This window comes from Sinohyriopsis cumingii, chromosome 17, assembly GCF_028554795.1.
Source record: "Sinohyriopsis cumingii isolate HCF-2022 chromosome 17, ASM2855479v2, whole genome shotgun sequence".
Taxonomy (NCBI): domain Eukaryota; kingdom Metazoa; phylum Mollusca; class Bivalvia; order Unionida; family Unionidae; genus Sinohyriopsis; species Sinohyriopsis cumingii.
In genome coordinates, this window is record NC_142977.1 from 77019263 (window position 1) to 77038528 (window position 19266).

A 19266-nucleotide genomic window follows, 5' to 3' on the forward strand; every position below is an offset into this window, starting at 1 on the left:
TAATTGAGATTATGTCGCTGCACAATGAAGGTGCAGACATCCAGGTTCAATATGCCAAGATCATATTTCTCAAGTGTATAATGTACTTCGTCAATGATAGATATTGTCATGGGTAAACTCCCGCTAATTTGGCTTGAATTGAGGTAAATATTTTTGAGTTTCTCCCATTGTAATGAAATAAATTTAGACATCTAGACAGCACGACAGCTTCGCTGTAAAGATAACGAACCACAGAGGTTCTAATATTTCAAAATGCACTAAAATTCTCAAATGCAGATCGCATTGGTTGGTGCTAATTCATATCCAGGTAGTGTACAATACATTGTCTTCATTTCTGGGGGAACTTGAGAATACAATTGTGACAAGTACAACTTTAGGCATATTTGAAACAGTTATTGCGCGTTAATCTCACGATTTTGAAATGAACATGTTACATGAGCAAAATTGAAAACATTTTACTTAAATGGGGTTAACACGACATACGTTTCTCGTTATCAGTCTCTGTCTTCGATAGCGTACATCATACCCTTTGATTTATTTTCATTTCCTCTTCACCTTTATGGCATGACCCCCTTCTTATATTTTAATGTTACTAAAAGGAAGAACACCTCAATTTAGCATTTTGTTCTAGATTCTATCATCAGACATCTTTCAATTAAAATATAAATTTGGAACATATATTTGATTTATTTTCACAACCGCAAACAGGTTACAAATTCGCCTATGCATACAATCTAATGTTGTATCTGTTTGATGCAATCAAAATATAACTTTTAATATATTTGTAGAACTTAAAATTACATATATATTGTCCAAGACTCTTTCAACCTTAAAGTCCACTAAATTAGATTGATATCTTTTATGTATACAAACAGTGACCAGGTCATCATATACAGCATACGGAAAGGACATCATTCAACTTTGAAAACGTTAATTATTAAATCAAAGCAAGCTAACAAGATTAATCTGACATATTAATAGTCAAATTATTAAAATACAAGTAAACTTCCAACAATGTAGTATTGGGCGTGGAACTCCGCCTGTAACTCTCTCTGTATGAATACAGTGCGTATACTATTTTACTTACACAGTCTATAAGTGTACGAATACAGTGCGTATACTATTTTACTCACACAGTATATAAGGATGGGGAAATCCGTCGCAATTATGCATCCTATAACCAAACAAATGAGACAAACTTGAAGTGTGAAGCCAGTGCATATGTGCCCCTCTTGCACTGTCAACTCTTTCTAGACCAACAGAGTCGGTGTACTATTCTTCTTATACAATCAATAAGGTTAGGCAAATCCATTGCAATTATGCAGCCTATAACCAGACAAATGAGACAAACTCCAAGCGTGAAGCCCATGACTCTTGCAGACGTTCGGTTATCACTGGCACTAGTTTTCTTCCGTATGGTGGCAGAAAGGTTGCTGGTCTCCACTGTCAATTCTTCTTGAATCTGAAAAGTTCCAACAAACTTGCAAGCATAATAAATATTAATGCATGTAAGAACAGTGCATTATTGATGATGTATAACGTTTATAATGGCTATTTAATTTGGAAAACCTTTCTACGCGATTGTGTAATGAAATATTACTTTATATAAAGAACAGGTGTATTTTATATCGCCATGCCCAACATAAATTCTTCTTGTATGTCTATATTTCCCACTAAATTAGTTTGATACAAACAAACGCCGCATAAACAAGAAAGAACCTGAGACTTTGGTGGTTGTATCTAAGCTAATTACGTGAAGTCTCGAAATGTGCATTTACATATATTAGCAACAACGATACGGATAATAAAAAGTAACAATGAAATGAAGAAAACAAAAGACTGCCTTGATGGGTAAGACATTCATTTTACTCAGATATCGTAGAAAAGATTAGACTTTTGTGCGTGTGTTGAAGATACTAGATAGAAGGTGGATAAAATCTTCAAACATTTATAAATAAAATATAACAGTCACATATGTAGATGTTTGACAAATAGAAGGGAACAGACTGTAAAAGGATATAAAATAAATGCGTTGAATATAATTCAAAACTTAAAACCGTATGGACCATATGCAAGAATCTAATGGCCATTAGCTTTCTGTATAATCATGAAGCCAAATATCACAATACCTTTCTTTATCTCACATGATACCTTCCAATTTTGCGTTTTTTTTTTAGCAAGTATGAAGTTTCGTCAGGATATATATTTAATTATGAAGACCAATAAGAAGCTTGTTGTCAGAACATTAGATTCATTGAGATTATCCCACGAAAATCACCAAAGCTATGTTTTGGCAAATGTATTGGGTTTTCTTGAGGAAAGGTAAAGGTTCCTCTATTTGGTTCTCAGTTAAGGTGAATTGTAATGCAAGGCCAGTACACAACATGTTCTCAGATTGGACGATAGTGATGAAGGATAGCCGCTGCCATTGAGGGTGGGGGTAGTCTGTATTTCGGGAATGATGTTCATGATACTGAAGATACAGAGAGTGTTTTGCATTCATTATTGTTGGATGTTCTTCCTTACCGTTCAGCAAAGGGGTATGATCCAGTTGCCTCTACTCAGTAATACAGGGACTCGGATTATGTTCTTAAAGGTGATACAAACCGTGTGCTGCGTTATATCCAGGTCTTGCTCTGTCCAGATCAGTAGATGGACGATGAGAGGACAATGTTTATCATATCAAGGATTTAGAATGACCTTCTTTATCGAAGTCTTAAGGAACTTAGTTGAGACCAAGCGTCATCCAAATCCGAGAGTGATATACAATGGACTTGCAGCACATGTATTGAATAACGTTTAATGGACCAGTTTCTAATGAAGACCAGAAAGCTCAGCTCACTCAATAAATATTTGGAAGAAGAAAACCCCATATTGAAATACGCTCATGTACAAACTCACTTAGCTAAATACCTAAATAAATCAGAAGTAGAAAAAGTAAACCATAGTTTGAAAATAATGATTTAATTCGTTTTGCTGAGACTTGAATACATGAGCTTTCAGACTTGTTTATTGTCGTAATATATATATATATATATATATATATATATATATATATATATATATATATATATATATATATATATGTATATAAGGAGAAAACTCAGCAATCCGATTAATTGCTATTTTGAAGTCATTCTTCTTTCTTGTGTTCATGTTGTAATATCAAGTCTGCGAACGTGTTTATTTCGTACTTAGATATTATTTGAGAGGAAAACATTTGATTCAACTGTTCCGTGGAAATTGAAAGTGCTACTTTTATGGACTATAATATCACTTTCGAGCAATTGATAATTATTCAAAGGTGTTCAGGACAACGCATGTTTGAGGTCAATATTATCGGCGGACCAACATATTCCCGGTTTTGAAGTTTATACGGAATTTTTCATTCTTTTGCACTTTAATATAAATTTTCAGGATTATTTCTATACATTTCATAGTACTCTAAGTTCTTCTCACATTTTCATTTCTGACATTGATAGTTAAATTGTTTGTTAAGTTTTACAAAACTTGATAGGTTTGGTTCTCTATTTTAATTATTTTATAACCATAGAGTCGTAACAATAACACCAATTGAACATAATGCTCTGATAAATAATAAATTGCAATAATTATATCATTTAATTAATTTGTTTGAATTAGTATTATTAGTTTGTTCTTACGTTCGTTGTTATTTTCTTCTAATTTTTATTTCATTGTTTAATATATGCATTGCTATCATATTTCATGTACAATATTTCTATGATTAAACTGATACAAATTTTTGAATACTGCTTCCTTATTATATACTTAAGTCTGAATCATAAATAATTATCGATGAAATATTTTTCATGCTTTTGTATTATTATATTTTCACATGTAAAAATACAGGAATTCCTATCATGCAACGGAATGCACGATTGTCAGCACCTTTAGAAGTTATATGCACAATAGAAAACAAATGTTTTCTGAATTTGAACAATAAAACGAGACTACATTACCTTTTGGGCATGGACTTTTTTGTGCCGAAGATATATTGCAATCCGGGGCTTGATTTTAAAACAAGTTATGTCCCTTTGACAACCAGAACAACAGCTTTAAAAACTCCAGTGCTGCATCGGTCAACTAGACCTTAATTTGTGTCATGTAGGGTAAAATAATTTACAAAATGTCAGACATGTTATTTATTACAACATATTTGGTCATAACAAGCTGATATTTATTTATGATCAGTCAATGAATGCGATTGAAACTGAGGTGGACTTATGATAAGCGTACGGGGTTGTGCGCTGAAGAACGAATTTAATCTTTGAAGCCACGATTCAAAAGCAGATATAAAATTGCCGATGTCCAATCGTATACGCTCAGAAAAGCGCATCATCAGTTTAAATTTTAGTTAATCCGTTAAAAGAAGCATGCCCGTTCTGAGGATACGTTTCCATGGTGATGCGCTTGCCTGACTGAAAGAAATTCATTCTGTATCACCAGATCGAATTTTGTTTCCGAAACAGAAATTGAATTTTGTCGCATTATCGAGACTAAATGTCCTGGAACCAAACGATTCTCATTATTTCTGTCTGATTGAAGCGGTCAGCCAGATAGTGGAAAAATATAAACTTTCCTACCAATAACGGGAAAGAAGGTTTACCGTTCTCATTGTAAATGTCGAATTATGTTTTATTTCGGAATAATATATGTAGAATTGAAGTCTCATATGGTCTAAATAATATCATGGTATTTTTAGAAATTACAAGAGGCTTTGGACTTGAATTTCTTCCCACTCACCTGCAACCACTCAAAACATGAACGAAAAAGAAAGAAAACAAAATATGCCACAAAATTAAAGTAACTGCCATAGACCGAAAACTTGTCTCTCTTTCTCTAAAGCTGAGGTTTTATGATTTTTGGATTTTCAAGGCCGATTGTAAAGTCTGCATTTGGAGCCATGACATACAATTTATATAATATAGAACTACAATCCTAAGACAGTGAATCCGCATGGACTGAAAGTTCTCATAGCTCTGATAGAAAAATACCTTGGAGACTCGGAGCAATGTCACAGCAGTCTTAATGAATATAACATACCATTACTATATCAGCTTAAATGACATATATTCTTTCTTGAGCTTTATACGTGCTCGAAACATCTTGGACATCTTTCCGATGAGAGCTGCTTTGCAAATTGTGTATATTTGTTGGTAGATATGGAGATATATAACACAGAGACCAGACATACTAATAGAAACGAACAAAAAATATTACACATTTCTTAAGATGAATCCTGGCGTCCTGCTTTAAAACGTTCAGAAAGCTGAGTTCATTAAATAATATTGGGGCGTCGAATCGTCTACTTCTGTATATATTGCTTTATATATTTCAAAACCAAATATTGATAACTAATATAAATATACCTTTTAAAAATAGAAATATTCGAGGTCATAAACGTTTGAACTTTGTGAGGAGAGGGACAATTTCGTTTGGACAACATTTCGTTGGGATAACCGTTTAGTTTAACTCCCTATGCAACTTAATATGTTTAGCAGTGGACGTAATTTCGTGGGTAATGATCAATCAGAGCAAACAAACGAATATATCTGATTTTACAGTGTACTTGTTCAGGCAATGAATTGAATTATAGGAAAAATCTTACCTGTCTTATTTGTTCTTGAAGGTACTCTCCTCTTTGCTCATTTGTCATATTGTAATACGGTGACTGTTGATTGAGTAGATTTGCTAACTGGCATGAGCATGCGCATTTCTGTGTTGTCGTTGAGTCTGGTAGATTCTTTGTTGTCTGGTCTGTTTTAAGAATTTAGGTTTAGAATAAACTTGTTATCAAATAGCTTGCAAATGTTAAGTGTTTGAAAATCACGTTTTCTATAAAAACATTGAAAAAATAGTTTCAAGATTATCTGATGATAAACTAAAATTATTATCGCTTGTTTACATATTCTTGACATCTGATTATTTAGGGAAATATATTGTTGCAATCAAGCAATAAGCAATATATTTAAACACTGAGAATTTCGTTTTGATATATTTTGTAAAAAAGAACTATTTCTTTCGTGTATTTTGATGATAGAGATACTTAGCAGATATTAAAGACATACACAGAATGTGAAAAACAATATTTAAAAAAATTATCGGCGGTTTTAAAATTAAGACGATTTTTCGCGTGTCAAACCAAATTCAAATAAAGCAATGTTTTTCAATGCCTATCACGTACTTTCATCCGATTAGCACTCTAGACTACTTGCCAACGGTTCCAAAAAGTTTCGACGTCCCGCAGAAAGGATGATAAATGCTATGAAGGACTTTTGGTGCATATTAGTTGGCAACAGAACTGATATAGATGATTCTGCATTGTTACCAATATAGATAAGTTGATTACGTTTTTAAATAGTTGGTACTTTTGTCTTCCCATGTCAGAATACTCGAATGCTGACACAAAAAATGAAAGTATATTTATAATTTAAATATAATACTTATTACCAAATGAAAGCTTGATATCAAGTTGTCAATCGAAGATGGTTCAAGTTCTAAAGCTATTCAGCTAGAGGACATTTAAGTTTTGTGATGTCCGTTTGATACACATCCGTCCAACCAGTAAACAACCACGAAGCTAATCTAGATTGTATTTGATATTAAAATACCTAGAGTGGGCCACAAGATTTCATTTGTTTGTGGCTGCTGTATCTTTACTTTTCAGTTTTTTTAGACATAGGAACGTTTTGGACTTGGTTTCTTTTGTACAAAATTTATAAGCATGATTATAAAAAACATTAATAGAGAGATGACATTTGGCATGATTTTTTTTTTGTATTAGTATTATTCAGAATAGCTGATTAGAGTCTCGAGTCGTAATAATCATTTGTATATTGCTTGATTTTACAGACTGTGGAATTAGAAATATTTAGTAAAAGAGCATTACTAACACGATCAAGAAAAATCGATTCAAGAAGATAAATAGACCTTGTTAGGCTTATTTGTAGTATTATGTAGATGATGTGATTGCTTATTCAGGTTATTACATCTATGTTCCACATTTTTAAACACATTTTATGTTACTGGTTATTTGGTTTTATAAGTATTTTTCATTAGCTATTCACTATGTCTTGCCGAAATATAGACGCTAAGTGTCTTTTCAAGGATACTTCGCCCTATAAAGTTTTTGTCAAAACATTGTCAGCACGATTTAGCAGAATCCATTTGGTACGGGAAATAAAAATTGTCATGCGTGTCTTCAGTCATATATACATGACTTGATTAGAATTGCAAGTGGTTATGGCAGTTTTTCAAAGTGTTATAAATTTTCAATTGTTATACATCACAAAGATTTATGTTACTCACCTATGATTTTTTTATAGATAGTTAATATATGCCATTCTCGTGACAAATATGATAGTTAAGATCAACTTATTTGTCTCACAAATGTACATATATCAACACTGTTATTTCATACCTTCTTTAATTTAAAATATGTGTTGTAGTTAAAAAGTCAGAGGGATAGGTACCCTTAATCAGACGTCGTGAATTTCTGTGTCCTTTTGAGAAACTTCGAGTTTCGCGATCTACATTAACAAGAATTAGAAGAGCAATTACCATCGGTTCTCAGATACCCCTGAGATTACAAGAGATCTAATTAATGCACAATACAACGTAATTACCTAATGTACTTGACGTCTCGGCAAATTCTGTGCCTGTTCCTGTCGAAGTAGAATCTGTTGCAGTTGCGAGTGTGGTGCTTCTGGTACTTGCTGCATGAACATGAAGAATTAGAGCAACGTGGATTTCTGTTATATTTCTTTTTATAAAGCACTGGATTTGAAACTAATTTTAGAATTTATACTGTTCCGTATATCTCGGTTTAGAGGAAGATATAGTTAAGACATACATATGGACAGACGACTGGCTTCTCACTATCCCTGACACTGAAGTGTGAGACAATGCAACTTTTAAAGTTTAGGATAGTTTAAAAATATTTTATTGCAATAATGTATTGTAGTAATAGTTGCAAATTAATAGTAGGGATACTAAACAAAACAAAATGTTTTGGCAATTTAATATTTCTTCTCTTTTACTTCTCATTGCCAGGAGAATATAAGAAATATCATTAAGTAAGGAACATAAAATATTAGACAAGCTAACAAAAGTATAAAACTAGGAGGAAAGAATATTGCGGCAGAAGGTATACCTAATTTGTCTGGTGCAGCAAGGAAATGTAATGCTTGTTCTATGTATGCCGATCCATGAACACACTGAACGGTCATCCGGTCATTCTTTGAGTGTGAATATGTATCAAACGGTTTTTGTTTATAAAGATACATGCATGCCCATCAGAATATAAATTGTTTAGGATAAGTCGAACATTTATACACATGTTTATTTTGATGTCTTTAAACAGGCTGATACAAAAACATACAACAACATGAGAAATAACAATAAGGAATTGCACATTTTCTCACTTCATTAATCTACACCTTGTCAGTTAGGACATATACTGATTGGCAACATGCTGACCGAGGAGAGTGCGTTTGATTAGTGAAGGGCCTTCACTCCTTCCATCTTAGTTTGGGTTTAATTTCGAGGTTTTAAAGGTTATAGCTGTCTTAATGTGTGTATCTATCTTTGACCTCTGCTATCAGAGGTTCCATTTCCGTTGTTCTATATTGCCACATTTACTGTTAGGCTATGAAAACAAATGACCGTTTCTAATACATTCATTTTGATTTATTTAAGTGTTCAGACTATATATTTACAAACTTAAGTAACAGAAAAGAAGCAAAACCAACAACTTTTGTAAATGTTAACAGACCATTTAATTATTTAAGTGGTAAAAGAAAAATGTAGAGGAACTAACAGTATAACGAAGCTAATCCAAATTTGTCTTTATAAAGATGTTTGGAAGTCCTAAACGAATGAAATATAATCTTATAAATGAAGTATAATCTTCAATACCGGAAATGAATTGATCCTTTAAGAACCGAGACGTCAAATTGGCGTTGTCCAGAATTCTACTGAATAATTTATAACAGTTCCAGAATATTTTTAGAGTCCAAATAATGAGCACTTTCTATCACCACTGAACAGTCCAAATAAATGTTTTTCCTATCGAAATAATATCCAAGTACAACAATTAAAACGTCTGCAGACTTACAACAGGAAAATAAACGTGTGAATGACTCCAAAAATAGGAATGAAACTGAATGCCTAATTTTCTCTTTATACACACCGTATATTGCGTCTGTAGTTCGCAATAGACCCCATGTGACAACATGCTCTATTGATTTATGACAAACTACGTATATTTAAATGCCTCGTGCAAGCAATAAGAATCCCATAATTCTTCTCGACACTTTCATATCCCATCAGACACTGAGAAACCGCGTCATATGAGCTATTTTAAGTCTTATTATTCCGACACGTACGTATAAATCCTACATAATGTAAGTTTTTAACAGAGTCAAATTACGCACACAATTTATAACAAAAAGTATTCTATATAGATTATGACCATTAATACAATTTACGAAAATGAAATAAAATCATAACAGAAGTTGAAGACAATAAAAGAAAGAATGTCTTAATCAAGTTTACTAATAGCAATACGAGTCTTGTGAAGGAAAATGATGAAGTATACGAAAAGTATGAGACCTTACGAGGTGTTGAGCGATTCACGACCTGTTCTCAGAGACCTGTGAGACTACAAGAAAAGATCTGATTAATGCACAAGAAAATGTAATTACCTGTTCTACTAGAAGTCTCAGCATATCCTGTGCTTGTTCCTGACGAAGATGAATCTGTTGTAATTGCAAGCGTGGTACTTGTGGTACCAGCTGTATAAACATATATAATTTAAACAACTTGCTTTTCATTACAGACCCCATGCCGTTTTTTATACCACCTGATTTTAAACTCTCATTTTAGACCTTCTACCTTTATCTTTCCGTTCAGAAGAAGATATAGTTAAGTCATAAGGATGGACGGACGAAGGGTTCACAACTATTCCTGAGACAACAGATTGAGACAGTAAGACTTTTATAGTTATGCAAATTTACAAATATTGTATTGCCATAAATACTGTATTAATAGCTACAAATGAATTTGAAAGTATACAAAACAAAAACAAACTGCTTTTGGCAAGTTCGCATTTCTTCTCTTTTATGTAATACACCTGATTGCCAGGATAATATAAGAAATATCTTTAAGTTCGGAACCTAACATATTAGACAAGCTAACTAAAGGTATAAAACTGTGAGCAAAGAATATTGCGGCAGCAGATAAACCTAATATTACTGGTGCAGCAGAGAAAATGTAATGTTTGTTGTATGTATGCTGATCCATAGAACGGTCATCGTGTCATTGTTTTAGCTGGAAAATGCATAAAACGGTCTATTTTGTTTATAAAGATAATACAAGCTTGGGAGACATAAAAAATGTATGAACATTTTTATATTGATGCTTTGAGACAGAGTGATACAGAAACATACTGCAATAAAAAGAGAAACAACATTAAGAAGTTGCACATTTTCTCACTTTCATAATCTACACCTTGTCAGTTGGCAACATGCTGACCGAGGAGAGTGCGTTTGATCAGTGAAGGGCCTTCACTTATTCCATCTTAGTTTGGGTTTATTGTCACTATTTTCACGATTATTACTGTATTTTAATAAGTACGCTTGCCAATGGTAGATTGTTTTACATACATAAGGTGCCCACAAAATTGATGGACAATAGTATTTATTATTGCAGATTACACAGTGTGCGAGAGGTCCCCTTTCCGTTTCCGTTTGCCACATTTAGAATTGGGTTATTACAAGGTATGACAATTCTCAAATCAGCCATTTTGAAACATACAGGATCTAGTCGTTAAATTTTAGGTGAAAATTGTAAAAGAAATTGTAAAAGGGCTCCAGGATAATGTTCATCAACTCCTCAAAGAGTTCAAACCATCGCAGGAATTATGACTTGACGAATATCCTAAAATAAAGTTTTACGTATAATATTTTGTGGAAATATAGTTAACCATTAAATCACAAATCTTCACAACTTATGCGGTTTGCTGAGTTAAGCGAGGTTTGTAAAATCGAAGCTTGCTTCATAGCTAGTGGTGACTGCGAATGTTGTATCTTATTAATAATCAAAATAAAATCTTAATCAAATTTTACTAATAGCGATATTGTGACAGAACAAGCTAGAACTCTGCGACACTTCTCACGGTGGGTTACTTTCCGTTAGAAGAATAACGCCGCTGTCACAAGGATGTAAATTTGGTGGTACAGTGTCACCTGCAAAACGTCGTGCGCTATGTTAACGTCCTCACACTCAATTTTGATAGGATGTTTTGTATTGCATTTTCAACAATAACTCTGGAACAAAATGTGAAGCTTATGTACAGTATGTAAGGTGGAAAGCGAAGAAATAGTTATATGCAGAGATGGACTTGACAATTGTTTATGGTTGAATGCCGTATACTCTAAAATATAAGGTCACAATGTACCCCATCTGAACACATTAGATTATCAGATTATTGACATCTGCTTGATTAGTTTTAAATTTGCAGTTAGAGAACGACGGTAGGATAAAGTGTCCTTTTGCGAGTTAACGATGGGCAAAGGAGTTAGATGACACAGGGGACAAGACAGCCGTACTACTGCGATATATTCTGGAATAGTAAGAACTGCGAGAAGTGTGACTTTCTGCTGCTGCAGATCATCATTTACTAATAGCTGCGACAAAAGGAAAACGTATATAATAATACGTGTCATCAAAACTCACCAACATGCACATTGTATTTTATGAGATGAGTCTCTGATTTCTAACATGTGCAAATTTTGTTTGAATTTGCAACTATTCTTTGAACAATTTTGTTATGTCAACATAGCGTCTGGATACTTTTTTAATACTTTGCAGTAAAAACAGAGCTCAGGTATATGCAATTCAACCTATACATCTTACATTTTGATTATTTGCATAAATAGCAAATGGAAAACAGTTACAAATGCACTTTTAAACTAGCTAAATACTCCAACAAATCAGGAACAGTAACCCTTATGGTACAGAAAAGTATATTCGTTGAGCCATTTAAGATACTAAGTAATTTTCTGTTGAATATGTTGTATATACCTCTACGATAAAGTTACCACCTAACAAATGCAACGAATGCAGTATTAACACTAATGTCAAAGGTATCATGTTATAAATTTAAGCATGCTCATAAAATGACCTCATATAATGCTACTATCCTCCGAATCTCTTGCAATATTTTAATGCTAAACAAAAGAAGACTCGAGACTCGAACTTAGGTCTTCACTTCTGAAAAAGACCCATAACGTCTTCTGGGTGACACACCGTAATAGGGTTCAGAGACACAATTCATTAGGAAAACTACACTTGTACACTTATTGTTTTAAGAAGTTAAATGCACTTACACGCACAATCGGATATTTTCCTGATTTTGAGAGTTGCTGATGGATCGACCGCTATGTTGACTGAATAAGAGTAAAAGTCTGGATCAGAAACAAACAGGAGAGTACACTGGCCATTGATGATGTTCATTCCCCAGCAAGGCATCGATTGATACAGTTGGGAGTCACACTTGCTCTCACATTGACCAGAACTGGCATAAAACTGGAAATGGCTTATTGTGACCTTTATTTGCCCAAGCAATGCTGCATCGTAGCAATCTGTAAGTGAAAAGCAAGTGTCACTCAGCTTAGCCTTCTGCGGATATTTATCAGCAATTTTATATTTTTTGCACATGTATATGATTCCAGCTCTTAAATCTCTTGTATGCAAATAACTCTCTTCGTCGTTGAATATAAAGATCCAGAGTACGTATTAAAACCGACGAGTTTCTTAATTATAGCAAAAAGAATTGATCCTTCTGAAATTTTCATATGATGACACTAATTAGGGTTAATCGTTGCTTTAAGAATAGTCTTTAAGTAAAGACACCAATTAACAAACTGAGCTGGGATGTAAGGGAGTTTCGATATCGATTCTTAGTGAATTATTAAGGATGCCAAGTGAAATTAGAAGCTGATGTAAAGAAGACATTTACGTATGGATTGGCTGCTGGGTAAATCAGACAGTTATATATAACATGGTAAAGATCGTCATGAGGTAACATAGACCAAAAGAGGCATTGAAACAGATTATCTATCTATCTATCTATCTATCTATCTATCCTTTCAGGAACATGCTCATTGAAATTAAATACAATGAAACTTTCTGTAATTATTTTGGGAGTGGGGGTGGCGGTAAGATATCCTGAAGAACCAAACAATGAGTAAAAGGCGAATTTAAATCGCCTTTTGACAGCTGGAAGAAGTGACACTTTACTGCTACAAAACAAATTAGTCAGCACAACTGCCGGATATTGAAAGTGTTTTAAAGTCTCAACAGCTGAGACCTCGATAAAACTTGAGTGCTATCTTTCAATGTTCGTGGCGTAAGCACTTACATGCTACAAAAAACATTTAGTGAATGATTAGAAACATATGCCTTGAGAAGAAAGAACATATGCTGAAGGCGTTTAAATGTTACCATGACAACAAATGGTGTTAATTGAATAATCTATAGGTAACAAAATTGAAAGAACATTTCCAAAGGTTGGATATTTAATTGTAATTTTGAATCTTCACATTTGTAATCCGTTATCACGCCCATTTAAAATGTTCTATTACTTTTGGCTTCGTCTACGTCATTTAATACGCGTCATTTATCAGTGGTACAGAACGCAATTAAGTTTGCCGTTCAATGCACAGGTCACTGGCAGGATGTATACAGAATGAGCAGTCTTTTAAGGCTGGAATGGCATAAAATCTATTTCCTTTTAATTACCTTGGGTAATATCATGCGGTCCAGTCATCTGAGGAGCATACGTAACTGTATGAAATAGAAGGACCATTATCTTACATGCCCACTATTTCAGGCACCCTGATTGCATCTTTTGTAACGCGGCATGCTTAAGAAATAATATATAGTTTAAATAGATTTAGAGACAGTGTTGAACAGGAAACAAATACCCATGTCATTTCATTTTTCACTGACATTCGCATCTGAATATTTACGTACATTAGACTTATCAACAAAAGCCAAGAGAATTGAGAGTTTCACATTTCTAGCTGATAGGCATAGGTTTGATTTTGCAAATAGTAAAATAGAAATGATTCAAGGATAAAATTAGCAATCATGTATTTATCTTGCCTACTGACATTCCTTTTCCTTACAAACCTTTGTAGTCTCTTAAATGCACTAATGAGAAAGTTTTCTGCGATTGACACAGCTAAATGTTAAAGAGTTCAAAAGAAAATTTGTTGGAAGCATGAACTGAAGCTGCTTACCCACATCAGAGTAGACCAAGATTTTTTGAAATCTAGATCCAAGAAAATTTAGTGATATTTTAAATTACCTCTTTACTCTCTTTGATAAGCCAGTATCAACAACTACATGTTTAAATGTCATCTATCATGTATTGTTTAGCGTTGTTTTCCTCGTTTTGTTCAGATGCGGTTCAAGCGTCCTCGCGATTTTCATCAAAATAACCTGACTTAAATATATTCTACTCTTGTGTGACTTAAATATATATATTACTCTTGTGTTACTTAAATATATATTACTCTTGTGCGACTTAAATATATATTACTCTTGTGTGACTTAAATGTGTATTACTCTTGTGTGACTTAAATATATATTACTTTTGTGTGACTTAAATATATATTACTCTTGTGTGACTTAAATATATATTGCTCTTGTCTGACTTAAATATATATTACTCTTGTGTGACTTATATATTACTCTTGTGTGACTTATATAGCTATTACTCTTGTGTGACTTAAATATATTTTACTCTTGTGTGACTTATATATTACTCTTGCGTGACTTAAATATATATTACTCTTGTGTGACTTAAATATATATTAATCTTGTGTGACTTATATATTACTCCTGTGTGACTTAAATATATATTCCTCGTGTGTGACTTAAATATACATTACTCTTGTGTGACTTAAATATACACTGCTCTTGTGTGACTTAAATATATATTCCTCGTGTGTGACTTAAATATACATTACTCTTGCGTGACTTAAATATATATTACTCTTGTGTGACTTAAATATATATTACTCTTGTGTGACTTAAATATACATTACTCTTGTGTGACTTAAATATATATTACTCTTGTGTGACTTAAATATACATTACTGTTGTGTGACTTAAATATACATTACTCTTGTGTAAGATATTTCTAATCATTATTTTGTTTTGTTTGTCAGCTGCATAATTTCGCCTATTAATTGCCTATTACGCATTGTTATGGGTTCCTCGTTGTTAATTGATGTATATGATTTAACCAATCGCACAAGGTGACCTGCCATATTTGTGGTCATATGTTGTACAGGAAATCTATCAATTGCGTCTTAAACTATGTCGGTTACATGCGAACTTTATAGATAACAGCCAAACAAATTGCAATTTTATTTTAGTTTTAAACATTCCTGTCCTGAAACAACCAGGACGTGAGTTTGTTATTAATCGATTTACAAACTCTAATACATCCATGACAAATAAGATCATCAAATGGGCTCGATGTTAACAAAACTTCAGAAGATTTAAAGTGATATGACGGCGTTTCTTATCCGCGCATTATTTACAGTTGGTGGTAGCTTACTGTTTATGTGCACAACCTTGCTTTTGTCTTCTCGGTACAATGCTGTTGCATTTGACTGTATTAATGGTTTTGTATTTGACAAAAACAAGATTACGCTTCTAGACCATTCTAAGGCCGTACATAAAGCTTGGCTTAAAATCAAATCGAAGTAAACATCTTTAAAAATGACCAAATATCACATAGGCTAAATTACCTACACTCAAATATAGATAAGGGTCAAGCAAATAATACAGATTTGATATACATAGCAATTAGAAACTACCTGATATACTGTAAGCTTAACACATGATATATCACCAATCACAGTTAATTATCTTTAAACTTGTTACACTTAGCCTTTGTTAACTACACCACCCTACTGACCAACAGATGTTTGTTATTCATTATTTGATTTAAACGTTTAAATGACTTTTTGTTCCATCAACTCGACTTACGCTACCTACCATCTTAGCGACCAACCGGTTTATGAAACTGGACATACCTGAGTTTGAACATGGGTCTTGCCTTATGTAAAAGGACCAGGCGCTCGATGCAATTACGTTGTCGGTATGCTGAAGTCTACTGGCACTCGATGAAAATACCATAATACAGGATGATGTATCACAATTAACAGCCCAGCAGCTAAGATTGGAGTTGGTGGCTGTCTTGCATTCATTTTTACATGTAGCAAGGTTTGAACAGGACTGAGATAATGTCAACTGTCCGAGTGTCCCACTCATTGTAACGTAGCATGCATTACCTATTTTAAAATAGAATATCATGTCATTATCAAAATCATACAAAATAACAAGATACTACTACTACTACAACAACAACTACTACTACTACTATATATTACAATAACGAAAAATGATCTGAAACGTCTGCAAAAACCCATAAAGAGATTGTGGTTGGTGAACTTGAATTAATCCCGCAAAAATGACTGACTATGGCTGGAATAGTAATTAAGCCATACCTGCTATAGAAAGAAGACTTCATCGGAATAGCAAGATCACTGCAGAACGTTTTTAAGATCGGAGACCACAAGAAGTGTCCCAGTCTCATGGGGAAATTGACCAGAAGAAACAAACAGACCGCCCGAGGTAATACTACTACTACTGCTACTGGTACTACTACTACTACTACTACTAATATAATAATAATATAATAATAATCACTTGGTCAACGTTCTTTTATTATTTCTTTATTGCATTATTCTTACAAAATGTCAATAAGCGGAAGAAAAAAATGTTCATTATGACTCGATTACAACAAAATATTATTTTATATATTTCTATCGAATTAATTGATGCATATTTAATTGGCATGCCTAATGTCTTTTGCTGGATTTCGGTAAGTGAAATTTTATTAACGATTTAAAAATGTATTTTTTTTACGCACGGGAGGGGAAGCGTTATGGCTACACTCTGTGATTTTAAACTCTATCTAGTGTCAAGCCGGCAGGATGTTAACATTCATTGGCTCAGCTTTTCATGTTTTTATGATCTGAGGTTTTATATAGTAATTAATGCAATAGGGTATATGGCAAATCAAATGATTCAGATGTAATTCGAATCTTTAACATCCTTATTGGTAGTGTAATTCAGTAAGGCGCAATCTGTTTATTTGATCTATTTTCTTGCCTGGATATATTTTATCTGTTTGATTCTTGTCCCCTAGTATAACATGGACGCCAAGCACGGATAATACACTGCGTTACTTTAAGTTCTAGTAATCCTTGAGTAAATGGGGATTAAAATAAAACAATTGATAAATTAAAATCCTTCACTGAATATCATGTTGACTTTTTCAGCCATAATAGATAATTATGTGATTTTTATTGTAGAATCAATGCCAATTTAAATCAAACAACACGCATGTATCTATCTTCATCCTAAACACTTGGCAAGGAAATTCTGCTGGAACAAATGTTGTAAACTGGAAATAATTTTTCCTAAATTTAAATACTCGATAAATGTCACATATTCTAATACAGCGTGAAATTGTCCTTAATAATGTCTACCCACATGTTAAATTTGGCAATTAGAACTTTCCATATTCTAATAACAATAAAATATTGGGAGAGTTTTGTTAAACTTTATTAGTGTGATGTAACCAATATGCTAATCTTCCAATCCAAATGCCAAAAAAATTAATAATATAAAAAATGACAAAATAAACCACGATATACTAGGTTGCAAGCTAGCATAATTATCCTAACACTATTAATTGGTGTGTTAATGTAACTAAAAAAAACCAAGGCTGAAGAACTCCCCTGAAAATTCCAATCATCATGACTTACGAACTAAACAGCCAAAGCTAAAGATCTTAACCGCAAAGGCTGAAGTTTGATACGTGTAAATGGACTGCTAAGTGGCTAGAGCGTCAGCCTACGATGCGGGAGGGCGCAGGTTTGAACCTCTGCTCAGTCTTACATAAGACTTAAGAAATGGTACTATCAGATGCCGCGCTTGGCGCTCAGGAGTAATAGGTTAGTATCAGGAATGGTCAGCCTGGTGTGGAGATAATATGACTGAAGGGAACATGATGATACGTGTATGTGGCATGATGCCCCAGTAGACATCACCATAAACTGATAAGCTGTTACACTGCAGACATCGTAGCTATATGACTAAAGTTGTTCCAGCTATGCACACACACGCACATACATGTAATAATAGTGACATGTTAGCATAATATATCAAAAAAGTATTTAAACACAGATCCAGAAGAATAAGAACTACGTTCTAATTACAAAGTTACAAAAACGTTACATTTAAAGCTTATTTCAAAATAATTGTTGGTAAATGTTTTCAAATTATTACTTTACATTTAGCGGAAACAGTACTTACCCAGAACAAATATAAAATCGGATACAATAAGGAAAGCAAACATAATTTCACAGATGGTAGTGAGCACTGGCATGCCGATGTTTTCACCTGTCAGCTTCCAGAGAGAACAACTCCATGGGAATGGGATGCACAGCATTTGAATCCACGATGGTATGATAGTAACCTACAGAAAAATAAGAACTGATGACAGATAATTGGAACCTGATTCGTTATTCCATCTCATACATCCACATGAGAAGAAATTTAACGCTTTAACGCATGCCTTGTAGTTGGCAGAGGTATTGGATACAATGTCAATCAAATCGAAGTGGGAGAAAATTGTAAAGAGATTTGACCATAGGGAATACATTATAACTGGAGCCTAGGTAATGCGTTTTCTATTGACGATGAACCATGAAAATAAGTTTGGGGAATAATGTTGATTTGTTATGTATGCTCTTTCACCTGTATCATCTAAGAGTAATTATACATAAATATGTGTACTTGATCATCGGTTGTATTTTGTATTCTTAATCTGATATCATGGCAATATTGATACTTATACCGTCATTGAGCAAATCGTTAGATTCATTTAGGTTAAGCACAAATCGAAGTAATTATAAAAATAGTGTGACAGTTTATTTCCAAAGCTAACTTGTACTCCAATAAAATCTATTTCATTTTGTATTTTCTTGTTTTTTGACAGCACTTTTAACTTTATGTTAACGGGAAAATGGGGACTAAGTGCCTTTCTGAAGAAAACCTAGAGGCAGTCTAACAATCTGGCTTATGTAGGTACTG

General features: G+C 33.4%; 1 protein-coding gene across 1 annotated transcript; it reads right to left on the reverse strand.

Moving 5' to 3' along the window:
• Nucleotides 1-667: 667 nt before the first annotated feature.
• Nucleotides 668-19064, reverse strand: LOC149779278 (uncharacterized). Its single transcript, XM_089939878.1, has 6 exons — nt 18487-19064; nt 16137-16394; nt 12411-12665; nt 7647-7736; nt 5630-5778; nt 668-1462 (listed from the first exon to the last, which is right to left on the reverse strand). Exons 1-6 carry the CDS (start codon nt 18620-18622, stop codon nt 1241-1243), a joined length of 1110 nt encoding a protein of 369 aa, XP_089796004.1. The 5' UTR covers nt 18623-19064; the 3' UTR covers nt 668-1240.
• Between the last annotated feature and the right edge of the window lie 202 nt (nt 19065-19266).